This window comes from Syngnathoides biaculeatus, chromosome 10 (genome assembly GCF_019802595.1).
Source record: "Syngnathoides biaculeatus isolate LvHL_M chromosome 10, ASM1980259v1, whole genome shotgun sequence".
In the NCBI taxonomy this organism is placed as follows: domain Eukaryota; kingdom Metazoa; phylum Chordata; class Actinopteri; order Syngnathiformes; family Syngnathidae; genus Syngnathoides; species Syngnathoides biaculeatus.
Genome location: NC_084649.1, coordinates 16,892,632 through 16,910,987, shown reverse-complemented (window position 1 = coordinate 16,910,987; position 18,356 = coordinate 16,892,632). Strand labels below are relative to the sequence as shown.

Sequence of the window (18,356 nt, the reverse complement as noted above, 5' to 3'; positions counted from 1 at the left end):
ACGTACAATACACGTGTGAAGTCGAGCGCCCCCTTGCGCTTCAGTTAGTTTTCGCTCAGGCAAATGACGGAACCACTCTTGTCGCATTTACTTGATATTTCCGTGCTAATCCACAAGATCCCTGCAAACACAAACAAAAGGCGATAGACAGTGATTACGCCAGCCACACAAATAAGCGAAATGTAATAATAACCTTGTTATCAATAGCGTAAATCATTCGGACACGAGCTGAGTAAATCACACATTGACGTTGAATTCACGAGTCAGTTGAAATGAGCTCGGTCGCAACAGGCAAACAAAAACATCCATCATATAGATGACTGTATTGTATAGTATACATAAATTAAAGTGATTCTTGTTTTCCTTGTCTTATTTTTTGTCAGGCACCTGGTGGGAAAGCCTCATTTGAGAGAAACATTTGGGGTCCTTTTACTTCACGTGCGCACGGTGGTGGGAAGCAAGCATGCCCAAGTCAAAGAGGGACAAGAAAAGTAAGAAAAAAGAGCACTATATTTGTCTTTTATTGTACAAAATTGCTGTACGTTATTTGTAAATGAAGCCATTGACGCCTCGTTGCGATTACAAAGGAATGTAACATGCTAATGCTAGCTAGTAGTGTACATGTTTCATTGTGCTGTTTCACTCAGTGACAGTCATTATTATTTCCCCACAGTTTCTTTAACCAAAACAGCCAAGAAGGGGCTCGAGTCCAAACAGAAACTAATAGAGGAGGTATATGTTTGCAAAATAATACATGCTTTACTGTATGCTCCCTGTTATTTCTGAATATGCATTTTGTTTTCTCTATAGTTACGAAAATGTGTCGACACCTACAAATATTTGTTCATCTTCTCTGTGGCTAACATGAGGAATAACAAACTGAAAGACATCAGGACAGCCTGGAAACACAGCAGGTAACCCAAGTAACATTTTTGAAATAATTCAAAAATAAAAGTATACATGCACAAACTGTGCATCCTCATCCAAAGTAATATATAGAACTTAAACTCAATGCTTGGTATTTATTTATTGGGACCAAGACCGAAGCTTTTGAACACCCTGAAGCCCGTCAGTAGAGTTAAACTTTATCATTCTCCGAAGCATCCACATGGTCAAGCTTTTCCTGAAGCTGTATTGCAGTGCAACCCTCTGAGTAGACGTTCCCTGTTTTTGCTTGAGTGCCTTGTCTAGGACTTGTAGCGATGTGACAAGATTTCCCCCCAAAATTGACAGTCGGTCAAACTATTGAATCTGGTTTTGGCCACTTCAATCCGAGTACAGCTCAACAAGAATGTCAGGAATTGGATGACAAGTAGGATAGAAACCGAGTTTTCAGTCAGTAAAACAAAAAGGCCTTTTTGGAGAACTTTTTTGTGTGATCATATTGGCTATTGAAAAATCAGATTGAAAAAAAAATCAACAAAAAGCTTTTAAAAAAAAATTGAATAAAGCAGATTATCTTGGGTTTTTTTTTTCTCTACATACTGTATGTCCAAAATCTCTCTTCACCTGGTATTGGGGAAGGCATTCACTGATTGGCTGACAAGAACAATTTTTTTTTTTTTTTGAGGGGTTGTTCGTCATCGTTTTTAAAAAACAATTCCGTTAGCCACTTGTCACGTTTCCACTACAAGTTTGGTATTTTCATTAGTGGTGGTGGTTTACATTAAGAGCAACTAAACATACACACATCATTGCTACTGTAATAAACACATAATGGTTGGTATTGTCATTTAAAAGCAAAAAGTATTGTGATATTCTTCATTATTGATAGTATACGGATGACCTTTTCCTCTTCTTCACAGATTCTTCTTTGGAAAAAACAAAGTCATGATCGTAGCCATAGGGAGAGGAGAAACGGACGAATACAGGGACAACTTATGTCAGGTTGGAATCATCAGTGTAAAATAATAGTACAATTAATGATGAAATTGTTGATTTGATAGTTCATCATAATTGCATCCTTATGCGGTCTTCTTTGCAGGTCAGCAAGCATCTCCGAGGGGAAGTGGGAGTGCTTTTTACCAATAAAACCAAAGAGGAGGTACAAGAGTGAGTATCGACAAGTGGAATTAAAAGTAAATTCTTTGTTTACTCATAAAATATTGTAAGTAGTAAGGAGACAATGTTTAAAGTGAATAAATAATTATGGTTTGTAATCCAGATATGATATGTTTGTGATTTTTTTTTTTATTTTTTTTTTTTTTTTTAATAAGTCTCATTTTAACACCCTCCACAGGTATTTCGGCCATTACAGCGAGATGGATTACGCGCGGTCAGGAAATGTGGCTCAGATGGACGTGACTCTGGATGAGGGTCCTTTGGAGCAGTTCCCCCACTCCATGGAGCCTCAGCTGAGGCAGCTCGGCCTCCCCACTACGCTCAAGAAGGGTAGGAATGGAACCATGGAACAAATAGAACAATTGATGACGGCACGATTTATATATGCCTTTTCTAAAAAGGTGTTGTGACACTACTAAGGGACCACACGGTCTGCAAACGCGGCGATGTCCTCACCCCAGAACAGGCTCGAATTCTGGTGAGTTCATGACAAAATATTGTTTGTGTTACAAAGTTAAAAATTGTCTTATTAGATATTTATAGAATTTTATACGTTGGCCCTAAAGTAAATAATTGAAAATTACTAGTAAATAATAGACGGTGTCTTAGCTGGTAAAGTGTTGGCTTCACAGTTCTGAGGTCAATCCCGGTCCCGCTTGTGTGGAGTTTGCATGTACGCCCCGTGCTTGTGTGGGTTTTGTCCAGGTACTCCGGTTTCCTCAGACATCCCAAAAACATGCAATATTAATTGGAGACACGAAATTGCCCATAGGTGTGATTGTGAGTGCAGCAGTTTTTTTTTATGTGCCCTGCGATTGGCTGGCAACCAGTTCAGGGTGTACCCTGCCTCCTGCCCGTCGACAGCTGGGATAGGCTCCAGCACTCCCTGCGACCCTTGTGAGGATAAGCGGCTAAGAAAATAGGATGGATGGATAATATGATGGTAACTCGACTTACCAGCCACCCAATTTATTTGTCTGAAGTTGAAAGCAAAACTTTGAGGTTTGAGCGCGAGATGGTGGCAGCAAACTTCCCAACAAGAAGCAGATGATGAACGATTCCTCCAAAAATGAGGCCAAATGTTCGCTTCTAGGTGTCTGCTATTCCCCGTGGAACTTAGGACAAAAAACACTTTTTTTTTTTTACTCAAACCACACAACTGTCCAACAAAAAGTCTGCTAGTATATAATTGAATATGCCATGGATGAGCTAACATTACTAGCATTGGCATTGCGATAGGTATGGAATTCAATTTATATTTTAACAGTAACTGTTGCAACATACGCCGGCAGAGTACAATTATATTTACAGGCATTTATGCCTTTATCCATATAATTGAATGCCTCACAAGATGTCTTGATACTCAGCACAAATAGGTACAGTAAATAGTTTTTTTAAAACAGTTGCTTTACAGTGAGCTCATGACAGAATTTTTACTTTTTCAAGAGAATTATTATATATATATATTTTTTTTATTTTTTTTCACAGAAACTACTGGGTATCGAGATGGCAGAGTTCAAAGTGAAGATCAAATGCATGTGGAGCTCCGAAACAGGCGCATTTGAAATCTTGGAGGGGGAGGAAGAGCCCATGCAGGACAACCAAGAAAATGAACAAGAGGAGGAGGAGGAGGAGGATGGTTGAGAATCATGATTGTGCAGGTTTTTTTGTTTCATCACCTTGTTTTTATTCTCAAATGTCACATAACGTTTTTGAAGTCATTTTGAAGGTCTTTATAGTCATCCCATATTGTCCAACTTGACTTTTTAGATATGGACTGAAATGTTGCTCATATGTATTTGTTACTTTGGAGAACGGGTTAGTATTATTTTCACGTAAACCTCTGATGAAATATGAAAATGGAGCATCTATTTTAAAAAACTAAACTTTGTGTGCTGTACAATTCATATTCCAGTATAGAGTTCATAAAGACAGAAGGGAGGGGTGCATGTGTCCCCACAATCAAATAGTTTGATCAAAAGAAAGTGTAGTCCTCCGAAAGCCATTCTGCATTTATGAAAAAATAAATCACATCAAATTGGGGATGTTAGGGGAAAATTTCAGGATGAATTTAAAATGCACTGTAACTAACCATTGTTGGAGAACTTAATTTCAACTTTTGACCGCACGTACAACTCTTCAGTACTTTTTGCACAACTTGACTACCAAGGAACTGAAGGAGACTGGGAGAGGAACAGAAAGGCATTCAATTCGGACACTCATTGAAATTTTCATAAACCACTGAACAGGTGGATGTGCATTAACAGGCTTACAGAATCAAATTTTGTTCGCCTATTAAGGTTTTTGTGCATTTTAGGTTTATCCTGAAATTTCACCCCAATGCTCAATCGCCTTAACTCTTCGCAATTATTCTTTGATTAACGATTATAAATTATAGACCAAACAACCCTGGACGATCTCGCTCCGTCTATCGGAAGTAGTTGGGACACTCGTGAGCTCCCAGGCTCCAAGCGTCCCCGAAGGCCTTCACGACCCTCTCATCAAGAGGACCTTCCTCCGCGGCGGCCAGATTCTGTCTGAGCTGCTCCACGCTGGACATGCCGACGATGACGCCGTCGCCGAGGTCCCCCTTCAAAGAAGCAAGACGAGTCACAACGTAATGGTCAGTGATCACTTCAGGAGATGTGCGCGTAACTGCGGCACCTTGAGTTGGGAGTGGTGGTACATCCAACGCATGGCGGCGGACAACAGGGTAGGCGGTGTCGGCCCGTACGCCGCCTCCAAGGCCTTTTGGACTAGTTCTATGGCTTGGAACTGACTCTGCTTCCAGTACCTACACGTAAAATGGAGCACAATCGATTTTTAAGAAGAAACTCAGCAAGTTTTTCCTCTTAGTGGACTTTTTTTTTTTTTTTTTATCCAGATGTAGTTTTCCAAAGAAAAATTACTTGCAAAAAATACAATGCGCCAGTGTGCATCAGCGAAACCATCTTAACAACTTGACTTAAAGGGGAATTCCACTGGTTGGCAATAACAATATATCCAATAGGTCATGTAACGTACTCTATTTTGACAATCTGATGTTAAATCCTCTCTCATTTAATAGTTTCGAGAAGATTTTTATTGGCAATTATGAATTTTCAGGGGCGCCGCCATTTTCGCGGGGAACATGACCGACGTGTGGGGCAGTGACGTGTTACGTGGGGTTCCAAACGCTCGATTACCTGGGACACCATTATGCCCAGCGCTGATTTCTCGGGTTTATCCTCATGTGATGAAGAAATAGCAGTATCGGTTGATCGGAAAGACTCAGGAATACTTCCATACATACCAGTCACGGAAGTATTCCTCCCATCTTCCCGATCAACCGAGCCTTGAGCTCCCTCCCGAGCCCCGGCGCTGTGAGGATAAATCTGAGAAATCAGCACTGGGCATAAATGGTGTCTCATGTAATCGAGCCTTTGTTGCGGCACGTCAACAGGTCACATCTGTGCACGTAGGTCATGTGACTCGCGAAAATGGCAGCGCCCCTGAAAATTCGGAATTGTCAAAAATCTTCTCAAAAACACTAATTAATGAGAGGATTTAACATCACATTGTCAAACTAGAGTACACATTACATGACCTATTGAACACATTGTTCATGCAAACCAGTGGAAGTCCCCTTTAACAACTTAAGGAAACTAAGGAAAAAAAGCATCTTTGTTAACATTCACGACAAAATGTGTTAAAAGTCACCTGTCCCTGTACGTTGCAGCCCAGTTGTTACCAAAGAATCTCCCTGCGGGTTGACTTGTATCTTTGTCCTCATAGTGATACTTTCCGGTCAGAAGGCCGCCTGACAAAGGCAATCCAAACATTATGTCTTTCCAATCATGTTTAATGGGTGGATAAAAACGGAAGACTAGACATGAAGCTCTTAATGTAAATATCAGAAAAGTAACCTTTAAAACAAGTAGTATACCTGCGAGAGGGTTGTACGCGTAGAACCTCATCCCAAAGTACCTCAAACACGGCAGCAACTCTGTCTCGACCTGCCTCGTCGTGGCGTTGTACATCCCCTGTGAGGTGCAGTAAACTTTTAAAAAAATGCAAATGGACAAGTAAAGGGAAAGTTTTCCAAGTGCCATTTTGTAGGTGTTGAAGTACTTGTGCCCATGTAAAAAAAAATAAAAAATCTTGACGCTCATTACCTGATACACAGTGGGCGCAATCCAGTTGTTATGTCTGCATAGGCACACAATTTCAGCCACTTCCCATGATGCATAGTTGGACAGTCCAAATTCCTTGAATTTCCCCTGAGGGAGACGTTTCAACGCTAAACATTATCTCTTGCCACACACAGACCTGTTCTGGATTCTTTACTAGACAAAAGGTGTTTCTTCACCTCTTTGTGGAGCTCGTCGCAAGCCCGCAGGGTGTCCACGATTGGATTGAGGTGATCGGGGGCGTGCAGGTAGAAGAGGTCCACGCAGTCGGTCTGCAGACGCTTCAGGGACGTCTCCAGTTGCGAGCGCACACTTTCCGGTTTCAGCGTCTTGTTGTCCCACGGATTTGCCTTGGTGGCAATGCTGACTGCAATATGAAATTCATCATTTATTTCATTACATTTCTCTTTGACGGCACGAAGCTTAGCATCGGAGCCTTTTGCGACAAAGGGTCTGGCTTCTCAATAAGACCTGCAAATGTCACATATGGTTTTTGTCATTATGACTACAGGGGGCAGGCTAGGGCATGTGGAGAAGATAAGGCTAGTCAAAGGTTAGCAACTATTGGGAAAAAAATAGAAAAAGTAGCAGCAGGTTGAATATTTGACTTGAATGCAATTGAGGGACGTAGCACAATTAGTTGCGATTTGACTTTACTGTTTTGCTGCGTTTGTCAAGTTTTTTTCCCCATAAAGATAGTGTATTTGTTTCTAATTTCATTATATTTGATCATAGCTCATGATGAAAAACCAGTATCTTTCAAAATTGCATCTGTATATTCAGTTGCAACAAGTGTATTTTGTTTCGTGGCGCCTTTTTTTTTTTTAATGACTTTACAACACAAACAAATAGCGCGCAACTGGTAGGTTTCCAATGACGTCACCACCACTCTTCAACCAATCGGATAAATTAACGATAGCAAACAAACCTTCACGCTTCACCTATCACCTATGTTCTCCGACCTCTGTGACACACAAGATGGCGTAATTGGAAACCTCTCCATACGGTGTTTGCAGCCGTTCATAGAAAACAGCAGCGTGTTCAGTTTTAACCTCTACACATGTTGATACCAAATAGAAATACATATTGCCATTGTCTTTCCAAAAGGAAATTTTAACTAATGTCAAACGATGACAGTTATTTTTCCAGTTAGCCTCAGTGTAGTCAGTTCCTGCAAATGTGTACATATTCAAATAACTTATGACGTTCCCTAATTTACACGCTGTAAACGAACATATGTTAAAGGAAAAGTTTACTTTGTGCTGCTGCATTTGGTCATGGAACACGAAGAAGAGGAGGGGGGGTATTTTTCAGAAGAAGCATGTTGCACAAGTATATATATATATATATATATATATATATATGAGATGACATTATTAGTATTGTTTTTAATTGAAGAAGCAGTTCGCCATTTACTCGACCTGTTTTGGGGAGTTTCATGGCCCCTATGATGGTCTCCGACTTCCCATCCACGTACATGAAGGCAGTGTCCAGGTGCTTGTGACCTCGGTCCAGGAAGATCTTGGCCATTTCCAGGCTCTGCTCGGCGTCCGCCCGGCCTCCGAAGGCCATGGTACCGAGCAAGGTAACCGGTCGCGTGGACGACATTTCTCGGCGAGGTGCAAACTTAAGCGCTGTCGCTATAAAATCCGAATTGCGTGGCGAGAGGAGTCGCGCTGATATTACGTACTGCATGCTACTTGCGGTTCAAAGTTCGCGAGTCACAGCGCGATTAGAACGAGTGAGCGCGGAGCCCTAGATAGCTGTTGTTACCTTAAAGTTACGCTAGAGGGAGCCAAATAGCTTGAAATGGAGGACACGTTACTCGCCTTTAAAAAAAAAAACGGACTTTTTTCAGGATTAATGAACAAAAATACACGTTCGTAGCAAGTGTACAGAGGACCCTATAAGACGTTGCCTATTTTTGAAGATGCCAAAAAAAAAGTTGTTGAAAGGCAAATTTAACTAGTGAAGAAAAAAGTGAACTCAATTAAAAATGCAAGTTCATTCTTGTGCTGATTTTTATGGGAGAAACATTTTGTGTCTTACATAAGTAAGACTTTATTCCGGAAATGTGAGCCCGTACCACTAGACATACGGGGCTGTGACATTTTTGTTACACGGAAAAAATGTATCTGTGTTTTTAATTTGACAAAAAGCTGAGGTAGTAACAAATAATTGTTTCTTGTTGTTTTTAAGATGATCAAGGACGTGTTTATTTGGCCTGCAAATTATGACAACAAAGCTGATAAGAAAATGTTAGTTACTTTATTTTCTGATACCAATCAGATCGGTGTAAAGTCTTCAAAAAGATTTTTTTCTTCTGAATGAACCTTTCGTGAATGAAATAATACTAATTCCAATCATGAAATATACATTAGCTTGTTGAGCTATTGAGCGACAACTGCAGTGTTCGTTTCTCCATATTTTAGGAAGCGGCAAATCTTTTCAAGTCAACGGTTCAATTCCGAAGGAAGTCACCAGTCTTGTGTTGCAAGTCTTGTGCCTTTTTGTCAAGTCATTGAATCGTTGACTCCAGTCGAGTCCAAGATGTGACTCGAGTCCACACGCTCCACAAACTACTTCATTGCGCCATCATAACCGCCATAAACGAATGAACCCGTCTATAGTCCTCTAAGCCTGAAAAAAAAAAATGGTGAACTTCTGTTTCTGTGGATCCACTTTTCAGTGTGTGTAAATAGTAGTCTGTGTCCAAATTTGAAGGACACGTAGCAGACGCTGCGTCCTCCTGCTAAAGCTTTGTTTGCCTGAACAGCGGCGGGCGCGGCCTCCGACCCCTTGACCCCCGGTCAGCTGTTTACCACTCGCCCCCCCCCCCACTCCATTCGCACACTGGGCATTAGAGGACTTCACAAAACCCTTGAAGCCAGTATAATTGATTACATCACTTTATGACTGTCATGACAGGATGTGTTCTTGTCTTTTGTTTTTATTTATTTTTTATCATTCGCACTTTTATTTGTGCCAGCATTTTGATTCCTAAAAGGTGTCCATAATAGTTTGTGTTAATGCGGTATTAAACACGTTTAACAAATCACGTTAAATGTCTTTACTTAAGTCCTTAAATTGAAGTGTTTGCTGGACATTTTGCCCACTGCAGGGTGCGCGCGTGTGTTTGCGTGGGGCTCCTCCCCACAAACGCGCGCACACATTACCAAGTGAATGGAGGGAGCCTCCTCCAGGTCTTTTTTTTTTTCCTTCCCCCCCAGAGAAACATCTGCACGGACGAGCTTCTGTTTTCCTGCTGATTTTTGGCAGTGTGTCACGCACACACACGCCAACGCAAAAAGGGAGAAAGCGATGGTCCACGCGTGTTTACGCTCGGATGTGTCATCGTTGTAGTAATTGGCTCATTTACACGCGGTTCACCTTACGTGCATTTTATTATTATTATTATTTTTCGTATATGTATATTTTTCCAGTGTTAAGAGGTGATGTTTGAGTGAATCGCGTGTTCCAAAGCAAGAAGAGGAGGGTAATGGAGAGTGTGTTTTTATTGCTTTTTTCCTTAGTATTTGTGCGCGCAGTTCACGTCTACCGGTATGACAACGCCAACAGCCTTCAGCCATTTATGTGAGTAACTCTTTGATCCCTTCTACGATTGTTTTTTTTTTTTTTTTGCACGATGTGCAACACGTTCCTGTAAGAGTGCAGCGGGGATTCCCTGGAAATGCGTCAGATGTAATTGACGAGATTATTGCACATTGCACATACACCTTTTTCGAAAATTTTTGCAGCCCCCTTTTGAAGATTAAAATATTTTCAGCCCTCCATTTTTTTTTAAATACCCATAGCCTTAGCTTGCAACAATGATCAATCAATACAGCGGTCACAAACAGTGGAAAAGTTACACTGGCAATCTTATCGAGCCACCAAGAATAAACAAAAATCTGAGCGCTTGTTTTTTCCTGCTAAAATTCAACATCTTTCTATGGAAGCGTATTGCTGCCACACCCAAAAAAAAAAAAAAACATTGACATTATAATGTGGTTCGTTTCACGTTATAACGTAGAAAATAATAAGTACATTTCACCAGGTGGTACGGTGGGTCAGCGTTGGCCTCACAGTTCTGAGGACCTGGGTTCAATTCCAGACCCACCTGTGTGGAGTTTGCATGTTCTCCTCGTGCCTGCGTGGGTTTTCTCCGGGGAATTCGGTTTCCTCCCACATCACAAAAACATGCAACCTTAACTGGACACTCTAAATTGCCCCTAGGTGTGATCGTGAGTGCCCTCGACGTGCCCTGCGATTTGCTGGCAACCAGTTCAGGGTGTACCTCGCCTCCTGCCCGTTGACAGCTGGGATAGGCACCAGCACTCACCGTGACCCTTGTGAGGATAAACAGCGAAGAAAATGGATGGTTGGATAAATTTCAGCCCTCTTCAAAAAAAAAAGGCAATTCCTCCCGGTTCGGTTGGGTGGAAGACATTAGACATCATTTCGTCATTTAGTGTTGCACAAAACATGGATTTGGTGAGCTTTTTACGGAGTCGTGGTGTACCCGAAGATTACCTCTTGCGTGAAGATTGGCTCTTACGCATGGAGCAAGAACATGTAAGTTTATTCTTAGCATCCTATAGTTTTGTGAAACATATGAAAAATGTGAAATGATTCACATTATAATGTGAAACCACACACATTAGAACGTGTAATTAAAGAGATATGTTTCACATTATAATGTGGTAGTGACCTTTTTGTGTGTGTGTGTGTGTGTGTGTGTGGCAGCAATACACTTCCGTATCTTTCATCATTTCATTTAGCGTCATTTCAGTAGCTGGTGTGGGACTTGTGTTCTCGGTAGTAAAAATGAGCTCCATCTGCTGGGTGTAATGCAATAATGAAAAGTGTTCATGGTGGTCCTACAAGCCACCTGTGCGCCCTAGTTTGAAAACCACTGCCTGAGAGTTTGAAGTGAAGCGTCAACAAATCCACTAAATGGAATTTTGTATTGATGTTTGTTGCTATACTTCTAATGGTATAATGTTTATAGTCATATTTCCTCCATGTGTTCATTGTGTCCAAATAGTTACACCCTGAACTGGTTGCCAGCCGATCGCAGGGCACATAGAGACAGACAAACAGTCACACCTATAGGCAATATAGAGTGTAAAATTAATGCATGTTTTTGGGATGCGGGAGGAAACCGGACTGGCCGGAGAAAACCCACGCAGGCACGGGGAGAATATGGAAACTCCACACAGGCGGGGCCAGGATTTGAACCCCAATCCTTAGAACTGTGAGGCCAGTGCTCTAACCAGTTGCTCCACCGTGCCGCCTTAAATATAAGTGTTGATGGAAATTGTCTCCCAAGTCGTACAGTTATCTTTCATCGCTACGGCTCATCATCTTTTGGTATTTGGGATGTTGAGTGGAGGATACTAGATTATAATTAATTGGTCTTCCAAAATGGGTTTTCTACAAATAATTGGAGATGATGTTTTTGTTTTTAATGTTACTAAAAAGATAGTTTTCAGATAACTTAAAATTCCTCAAGATGTGTAATGTGTGACCTACAAAGAAAACATCAAACGCACGTGCGCAAGCACATCTTCCTCAAACTGGTCTGTGTCGCGTCGCTGTCGGGTTCCTTAAACCAACCCCATGACTGTTCGTCTTTTTCACCTTCAACGGAAGATTTTCAAACCATGCTTGACAGCTGTTTCCCCCCCACACAAGGCCCAATGTTTGCCCGGAGCAGGAGGTGATGCTGGTCGCCCAGAGGCAGCCGTGCGTGCAGGCTTACACGCGCGTGGTCAAAGTGTGGAAGCAAGGCTGCGTGGGGCGGCCCTGGTGCATGGGATACCAAAGGAGGTGAGCAACTTCCTGTCCACGTTTCTGTCGCACACTCCCTCACTTTATGTATTTGGAAAAAGTATGGCCACATACAGCACACGCAGTTTTTTAATTTTCCCAACAGGTTTAGACTGAAAAATTGATTCATTATTTACTTCATTTTGGAATCTAGCCATCCATTTTTAGCCGCTGTATCCTCACAAGAGTCAAGGGAGTGCTGGTGCCTATCTCAGCTGTCAAAGGGGAGGAGGCGGGGTACACCCTGAACTGGTTGCCAGCCAATCGCAGGGCCCATGGAGACAGACAACAGCCGCACTCACAATCACACCTAGGGGCGATTTAGAGTGTCCAATTAATGTTGCATGTTTTTGGAATGTGGGAACAAACCGGAGTGCCTGGAGGAAACCCACCCAGGCACGTGGAGAACATGCAAACTCCACACAGGCGGGGGACGGCATCGAACTCTGGACCTCAGAACTGTGAGGCCAACACTTTACAGCTGACCCACTGTGCCGCTCTTTTGGAATATAAATTAATTAAATTATATAGTGTAAATAAAATAAACAATGTTGGAGGTGGAACAGAGGATAACTGGTTAGAACGCCTGCCTCGCAGTTTTGAGGGCCCGGGTTCAAATCCAGACAGTTTGCATGTCTTCCCAGGCCTGTGTGGGTTTTCTCCAGGTACTCTGGTTTCTTCCTACATCACAAAAACCTGCACGGTAGGTTATTTGCAGACTAAACTGCCCATAGATATGAATTTGATTGTGAATGCGTGTTTGTTAATATGTGCCGTCCGACTGGCTGGCGACCAGTTCGGGGTGTACCCTGCCTCGCACCCTGAGTCAGGTGAGATCGGCTCCAGCATGCCCGCGACACTATTGAGGATAAGCAGGTCAGAAAATGGATGGATGGATATTAGATTTTTTTGTTGTTGTTCATAAATTAAATAATTTATGTAATCGCATCGTATCCGTGCATTATAGAACACCATAAAATTCCCCACAAATGATATGAATCAGTTAAAACGGTGACGGAGCGGATCGATAAACTTTCAACGGACGCCTTTGAATTCATGTTTGGTTTTGTCCTTCACTCAAAGCAGGACCCCAGCATTTCTATTCCCTCCATCTCCTCTTTTCCCACAACTCCATTTCTCTCCTGGGCTTTGTCTTCTAATGACAGCCATCTTATAGTAAAGTGCAAGGTGTTAGCCCCCCAACACCAAGCCCAACTAGCTATTAAACCCACAAAGGTCTCCACAGTCAACATTCCAGAGTCCTAATGGTGACGCGGTCCCCGAGTCATCCCGCGTCAGATGTTCTCATTCTCTGCTTTGAAGGCCGCCGAGGGCTACAATTACTCCTTGTAAACAAAGCGCCTTGTCATGACCGCGGCGGTGCCGCAATGAAAGGGGTCCCCAAAGTACAAGGGACCAGGCGTCGGTTTGCTGCAGAAACGTCAGACATGTCTGGGAAACGTATGCTGATTACACCTGTTGAAAAACAAAACTTTATTATTTAATGCGTCATTCTTCACCGTATTTGACTGATCGAGCGGTTGTCCGTGTTTGCCATTCTGACAGGACGGCGTACTACACGGCGTACAGACAAGTGTACCGACAGGATTACCACACCGTCTACAAGTGCTGCCATGGATGGTCTCAACGCAACGGAGAAGCGGGTTGCCTCGATTGTAAGTACAGTGTTCCCCACTTTATTGCATTCGATTTTTGGGTATGTGAAACCTTTCGATCCAGCAACCATTTGGGAGTTTCGATAGTATGCTTGCTTACTGTAATACCTTCATATTTGGTAAAGGAAAACTGGAATTACAATACATTTCCAGCTGTTTATTGAACGCAGTACATTCATGCAGGAGGTGCTGCTAGCCACAGCTCACACTCAGACGCTCACACTCAGACTGACACCACCTCTTCCAGGCATATATCAAATATTACAATTCATACAGTATTTTCTATACATTTTATACAATGCTTTGGTGTTAAATACATTTACATTTTGTTTTAAAAACGTTTAATACCTAATTTTTGGCTTACAAGTCGTGACTTTTTTCACACTTTCATCCCTGCGGTTTATGCAGTGATGTGGCTAATTTGTGCATTTTTTCTAACAACTGCAAGGGGGCCCTCGAGTGGAAAAGGTAAGAATGAGACTGGTGAAATATATGTGCCGAGGAAGTGACTTTTACTGACCCTGTTAGAGCTGCGATAGCGTTAGCGCTGTGCTAGCGTGTTGCTGCTGTGTTACTGGCGTGTCTCAGTGAGATTTACCGGTAAGTTTTATTTTAACCAGCCCTGTTAGCGTTAGTGGAGTGCTAGCGTTAGCGTTAAACTCTTTCTTTGTCAATATCACGTGTTTCAATGTGGGCACTTGCGGCTTGTACACAGCTGTGGCGTATTTCCTTTACAAATGTACTCGGTGAGGTTTGTAACCAGGTGTGCTCTATAGGCCGGGAATTACGGTACTTACAGTACATACTGCATTCTTTTCTGTTGAAAGAAATTGTGGCTGTCCAACAACTTTTGTATACGTCACACCGGACGAAGGCACTGACATTCTCAGCTATAATAGTATGCCGCTTTTGACTGGTTGTGAGTAAATGCTGCTTTGGTCTTCTGTTCCCTCTCTAATGCGGCAATCTTAAGGAAGCGCTGTATTTACAAATGAGCAGATTACCCTTTTTTTGTGTACAAAGGAGACACTAGTATTTTACACTGCCTGCAAGATCTGGCAGTTTCCTGCCTGTTTTCTGTAGATGAAAAAAATATCGACCTTTGGAGGTAGCGTCAGAGATTTAACGGAAGCTGGACTACTCTTTTCTGTGGGAATTCTGCATTGCAGCATGTGACGTTCAAGCAATGACATTCTTCTTTCTCCCTGTTGTGTTAAAAGCAATCGTGTGCTGTCCCAGAACTACAGGATTTTATACTTCATGCCAGACAATGGCAATGGCATGTAGTGACTCTATGATGATGCACGGTCCTGGCGCTAATTGTCCTTCTCCTCACCCTTGGCTGTGAATGAAAGGTCTTGGGTCAGAAGGTCAAAATGGTCAAGGGGTACTTTAACTTTGAACAGTAATCACGTGTTGTAAGTCAGCACCATTATGTTGTGACGAACGAGCCTCGACCTCCAGATGTGAACCGCCCCGTCTCGGTCTTGTACAGTAATCCGTGTTGCCATGCCAGGAATCGGCTCTAAAACCGACCATCTGGTTCTTACGCCAGCAATTCACCGACAAGGTGCCCAAGACCACGATTCATCAGCTGCAGTTGGCGACGCCGCCTGCTGGTACGCACAAATAGAACAAAGAACCCCAGATATGAAATGACCAGGTCGCAGGCCCATTTACGGAAAATGTTCAACCGGCTCACACTGCCAGCAGCTTTCCTTTCTGGCGGGTGGGGGGGGGGGGGGATAATCTTAGTTTCACACGTTTGACACCTAGAAAGCTCCTTTGAAGGGATTTCGTAGCCACTGATCCATATCGCTTAGCCTGCTTACCATGTACAGTCCCTTGCTAAAGCTTTCCAGGAGACAATTGCTCCCCTCGATCTGACCTCCTGTTTTGGACACGTCACGTAAAATATTGTGGGTACAGTATGTTGACAAGACAAAATAAACAGGCCAAGTTTTTCCATTTAGAGAAGTTTTGAGAAGCATTTTCATCTTCTCACCTCGAGATTGATTTTCTACTGATGAAGGGGTTAAAGTCTCGTGACCACTAGGTTTGTTATGTTAGGATGTCTGCTACACAATTTTGAGGTTCTGGTATCCAATCTGTATTTTCTCCCAGTGCTTGTGAGACCTGTTCTGAAAGTGCAAGGGTACGGATAGGATATTTCCTGAATACCTACATGTGGAAATTGCATCCATTTCAATGGCGCTTATCCTCATTAGGATCACAGGGTCAGAGGTAAACTGGAGCCTACCCCAGCTGACTTAGAGTGACAAAAGTGGTTTACACCCATTTGGCCCAGCGGCTTTCGGTCCATCTCATATTCACCCCATGGGCAATTGAAAGTTTTTAACTCATTGACTGCCATTGATGGCTTTAGAAGTATAAATATCCAGACATACTCACCACTACTCCATTATGTTACCTGAGCACTTGAGCAAACCTTATTTGGGAGAAAACAGACTGAGCCGACTCTCAACCTTAGGTGTACTCTTTGGGCTTTCCGGTGAAACTTTAGGATGAACTTAAAATGTGGTAAAACCTTCACAGATGAACTTAATTTATCTTTTCGGAAATTTAAAATGTTAAAAAATGTTCAATCATACAGTGTTTCATTGCTTACGATACAAGTACAGTTTTCTTCATCACGGCGTTCACATTTTGATATAAGACTGAGGCTGCACCTAACATTTGGATTTACTTCGAAAAGTGTACGTGGATCAAACAGCTGTCTTGCCTCTAAGCAGGAAAAAAAAAAAAAAAAGTACATTAACATTGAGCAGTTGGTCATGTTCATTCGAATGTTGCTTGAAGGGAAAATTATGTTCACTTATAAATGTTGTAGTTCGTTTTACCGTCGGTTCATCCTGAATTTTCTCCAAACTTTCCCAAAACCTTTTGAGAGTAGTGTGGCCAAAGCCCAGGCCTCAAACCTTCCTGACAGGAAAATGCGTCTTGGGGAAAGTTCTCAGGAACGTGGGCAGATGTCATCACAGTCGTACTGTATTGTAGTTTCTCCTATCGTCGTTCTTCAAAGAGCTCTTTTTGTGTGCGGTACACCTTTTCCACATTGGTTCAAAAATTCCATCTTGGTTCCTTCCCTTCATGTGAGTCTGCTTTGTTTTAACACAGCCATCAACAGATGTTCTTAAAAAGGAATTCCTCAGGAGTCGGTACTTCTCAGTGCCTCCGTTATTCGAGGAGACAAAAGGGGGTTAGCTCCTCTTTTCGCGGGACAATGGCTGCACCTCCTAATGAACTTTTTGCTCCGTAACCACATATGTCGCAGCACTTGCAGACGGGAACAACTAATTACCACGAAGCCAGGATAAACGCTTGTTTGCACTGCAAGCCTCCGACTTTAGAGCACCTTGTTGAGAAACACCGAAAAATCACTAATTTTACTCTTGGAACATTACGACTGCTAGTTTTTTCGAGACATGTCCCTTTCTTGTAAAACATTACGACGCAACAGCCCAGCCGGGCTTCCCTCTGTACACCTCCTAGGTGACTCCTGTGTTTTCAGAGTTGACTCCAATTGCCTCCATGGCTCAACGTACTTCTAAAGAAGAGTTTAAGAGCACTTGACTTTGCGATGGCGACATCCTCCACTTGAGCATTTTAAAGCATCGTTCAAAGTCTACTGGTTGCCTCGTCACTAAGCCGCGGATCCGGAAAGGATGAACGGGGTCAGTCAGGAGTGGAAGCAAGTGGTTACATTGATTGAGGGTAACACTATTGTCGTAGTACGGGTTTGGGTGGAGGGGCAAGGGGGGTCTGAGGATAAGGGACAATGTCATCCTGGTTGAGTGGCAATCGAGAACTGGCCTCCCTTTGTGGTGGACGGAGCTGGCAAAGGTAATACAGTACATGGAAGACAGGCCGAAATGGTGTGGTGTCTGGCCATGGGTGGTCTTTATGCTGCTTTATGGTATTATAGAGCAGTACGTCAGAGCTCATATGGACCACATTGCACAAAACTGAACTCAAATAGGTGCCAACCCAGGTGCATCCAAATTTCCATGACTAAAATTCCTATGGTTCTCCACAAATCATCGACCACTTCAATTTCTTAAACAAGCACACAGTGCTTTTAAGGACATCTAAAAACACCCAAGATCATTATAACCTGAGCAAATATTTGACTAAAACAAATGAAAATATCGACAGACTCCAGAGCCTGTCCTGCACTGAATCACAGGTTTTCCGGCTCTGACCTACCCGAAACCTTCCAAATTTGGCAACGGTATCAGCGTGGAATCTTACACATTTTAGGAATCTTAGCTACGACCTCACAAATCTCATTCAATGGCTCCCACCGGAGCGTTAAAATCAAATGGCTTCTGGTTTCACAAATTGACAAAATCCTGCAGAACGGTCAAAACAGCCCAGATCGAGTCAAAACAAACACCGGGCTTCCTCTGCCACGATGTGGTCATCCCCTTGGCGAGCTCGAAGAGCGACACCTGCTTCGGGCTTTTCAGCTTGCGCAGCACGAGCCGCTGCCCCTGTTTTGTTTGCCTCCACTCTCCGCCGACACCGCTAATCCCCTCAGAGAAAAGGTGTCTTTGTAGTGAGGCGTAGACTTTCTCCGTGACGGATGGGAGTGAGT

At 42.8% G+C, this 18,356-nt stretch overlaps 3 protein-coding genes across 7 annotated transcripts in view; 2 read left to right on the top strand and 1 right to left on the bottom strand.

Moving 5' to 3' along the window:
- The first annotated feature begins 55 nt into the window (after positions 1 to 55).
- Positions 56 to 3,968, top strand: mrto4 (MRT4 homolog, ribosome maturation factor). Its single transcript, XM_061833495.1, has 9 exons — positions 56 to 182; positions 384 to 491; positions 674 to 732; positions 811 to 914; positions 1,806 to 1,887; positions 1,985 to 2,052; positions 2,240 to 2,391; positions 2,463 to 2,539; positions 3,550 to 3,968. Exons 2-9 carry the CDS (start codon positions 464 to 466, stop codon positions 3,703 to 3,705), a joined length of 726 nt encoding a protein of 241 aa, XP_061689479.1. The 5' UTR covers positions 56 to 182; positions 384 to 463; the 3' UTR covers positions 3,706 to 3,968.
- A 135-nt stretch (positions 3,969 to 4,103) lies between these two features.
- akr7a3 (aldo-keto reductase family 7, member A3 (aflatoxin aldehyde reductase)) lies at positions 4,104 to 8,001 on the bottom strand. Its single transcript, XM_061833494.1, has 7 exons — positions 7,652 to 8,001; positions 6,410 to 6,597; positions 6,216 to 6,320; positions 5,987 to 6,083; positions 5,761 to 5,860; positions 4,726 to 4,855; positions 4,104 to 4,651 (listed from the first exon to the last, which is right to left on the bottom strand). The coding sequence occupies exons 1-7, from the start codon at positions 7,923 to 7,925 to the stop codon at positions 4,490 to 4,492; spliced, it is 1,056 nt and encodes a 351-aa protein (XP_061689478.1). The 5' UTR covers positions 7,926 to 8,001; the 3' UTR covers positions 4,104 to 4,489.
- Positions 8,002 to 9,089: 1,088 nt separating this feature from the next.
- The window catches only part of megf6b (multiple EGF-like-domains 6b), a 60,903-nt gene continuing 51,636 nt past the window's right edge, over positions 9,090 to 18,356 (top strand). The window contains exons 1-4 of one of the 5 annotated variants that reach the window (XM_061833201.1): positions 9,090 to 9,120; positions 9,764 to 9,824; positions 11,928 to 12,062; positions 13,629 to 13,738. In XM_061833201.1, the coding sequence (XP_061689185.1) occupies positions 9,823 to 9,824; positions 11,928 to 12,062; positions 13,629 to 13,738 (247 nt within the window). In that variant the 5' untranslated portion in view covers positions 9,090 to 9,120; positions 9,764 to 9,822. The other 4 variants (XM_061833200.1, XM_061833198.1, XM_061833199.1 and 1 more) reach the window with 4 other exon arrangements.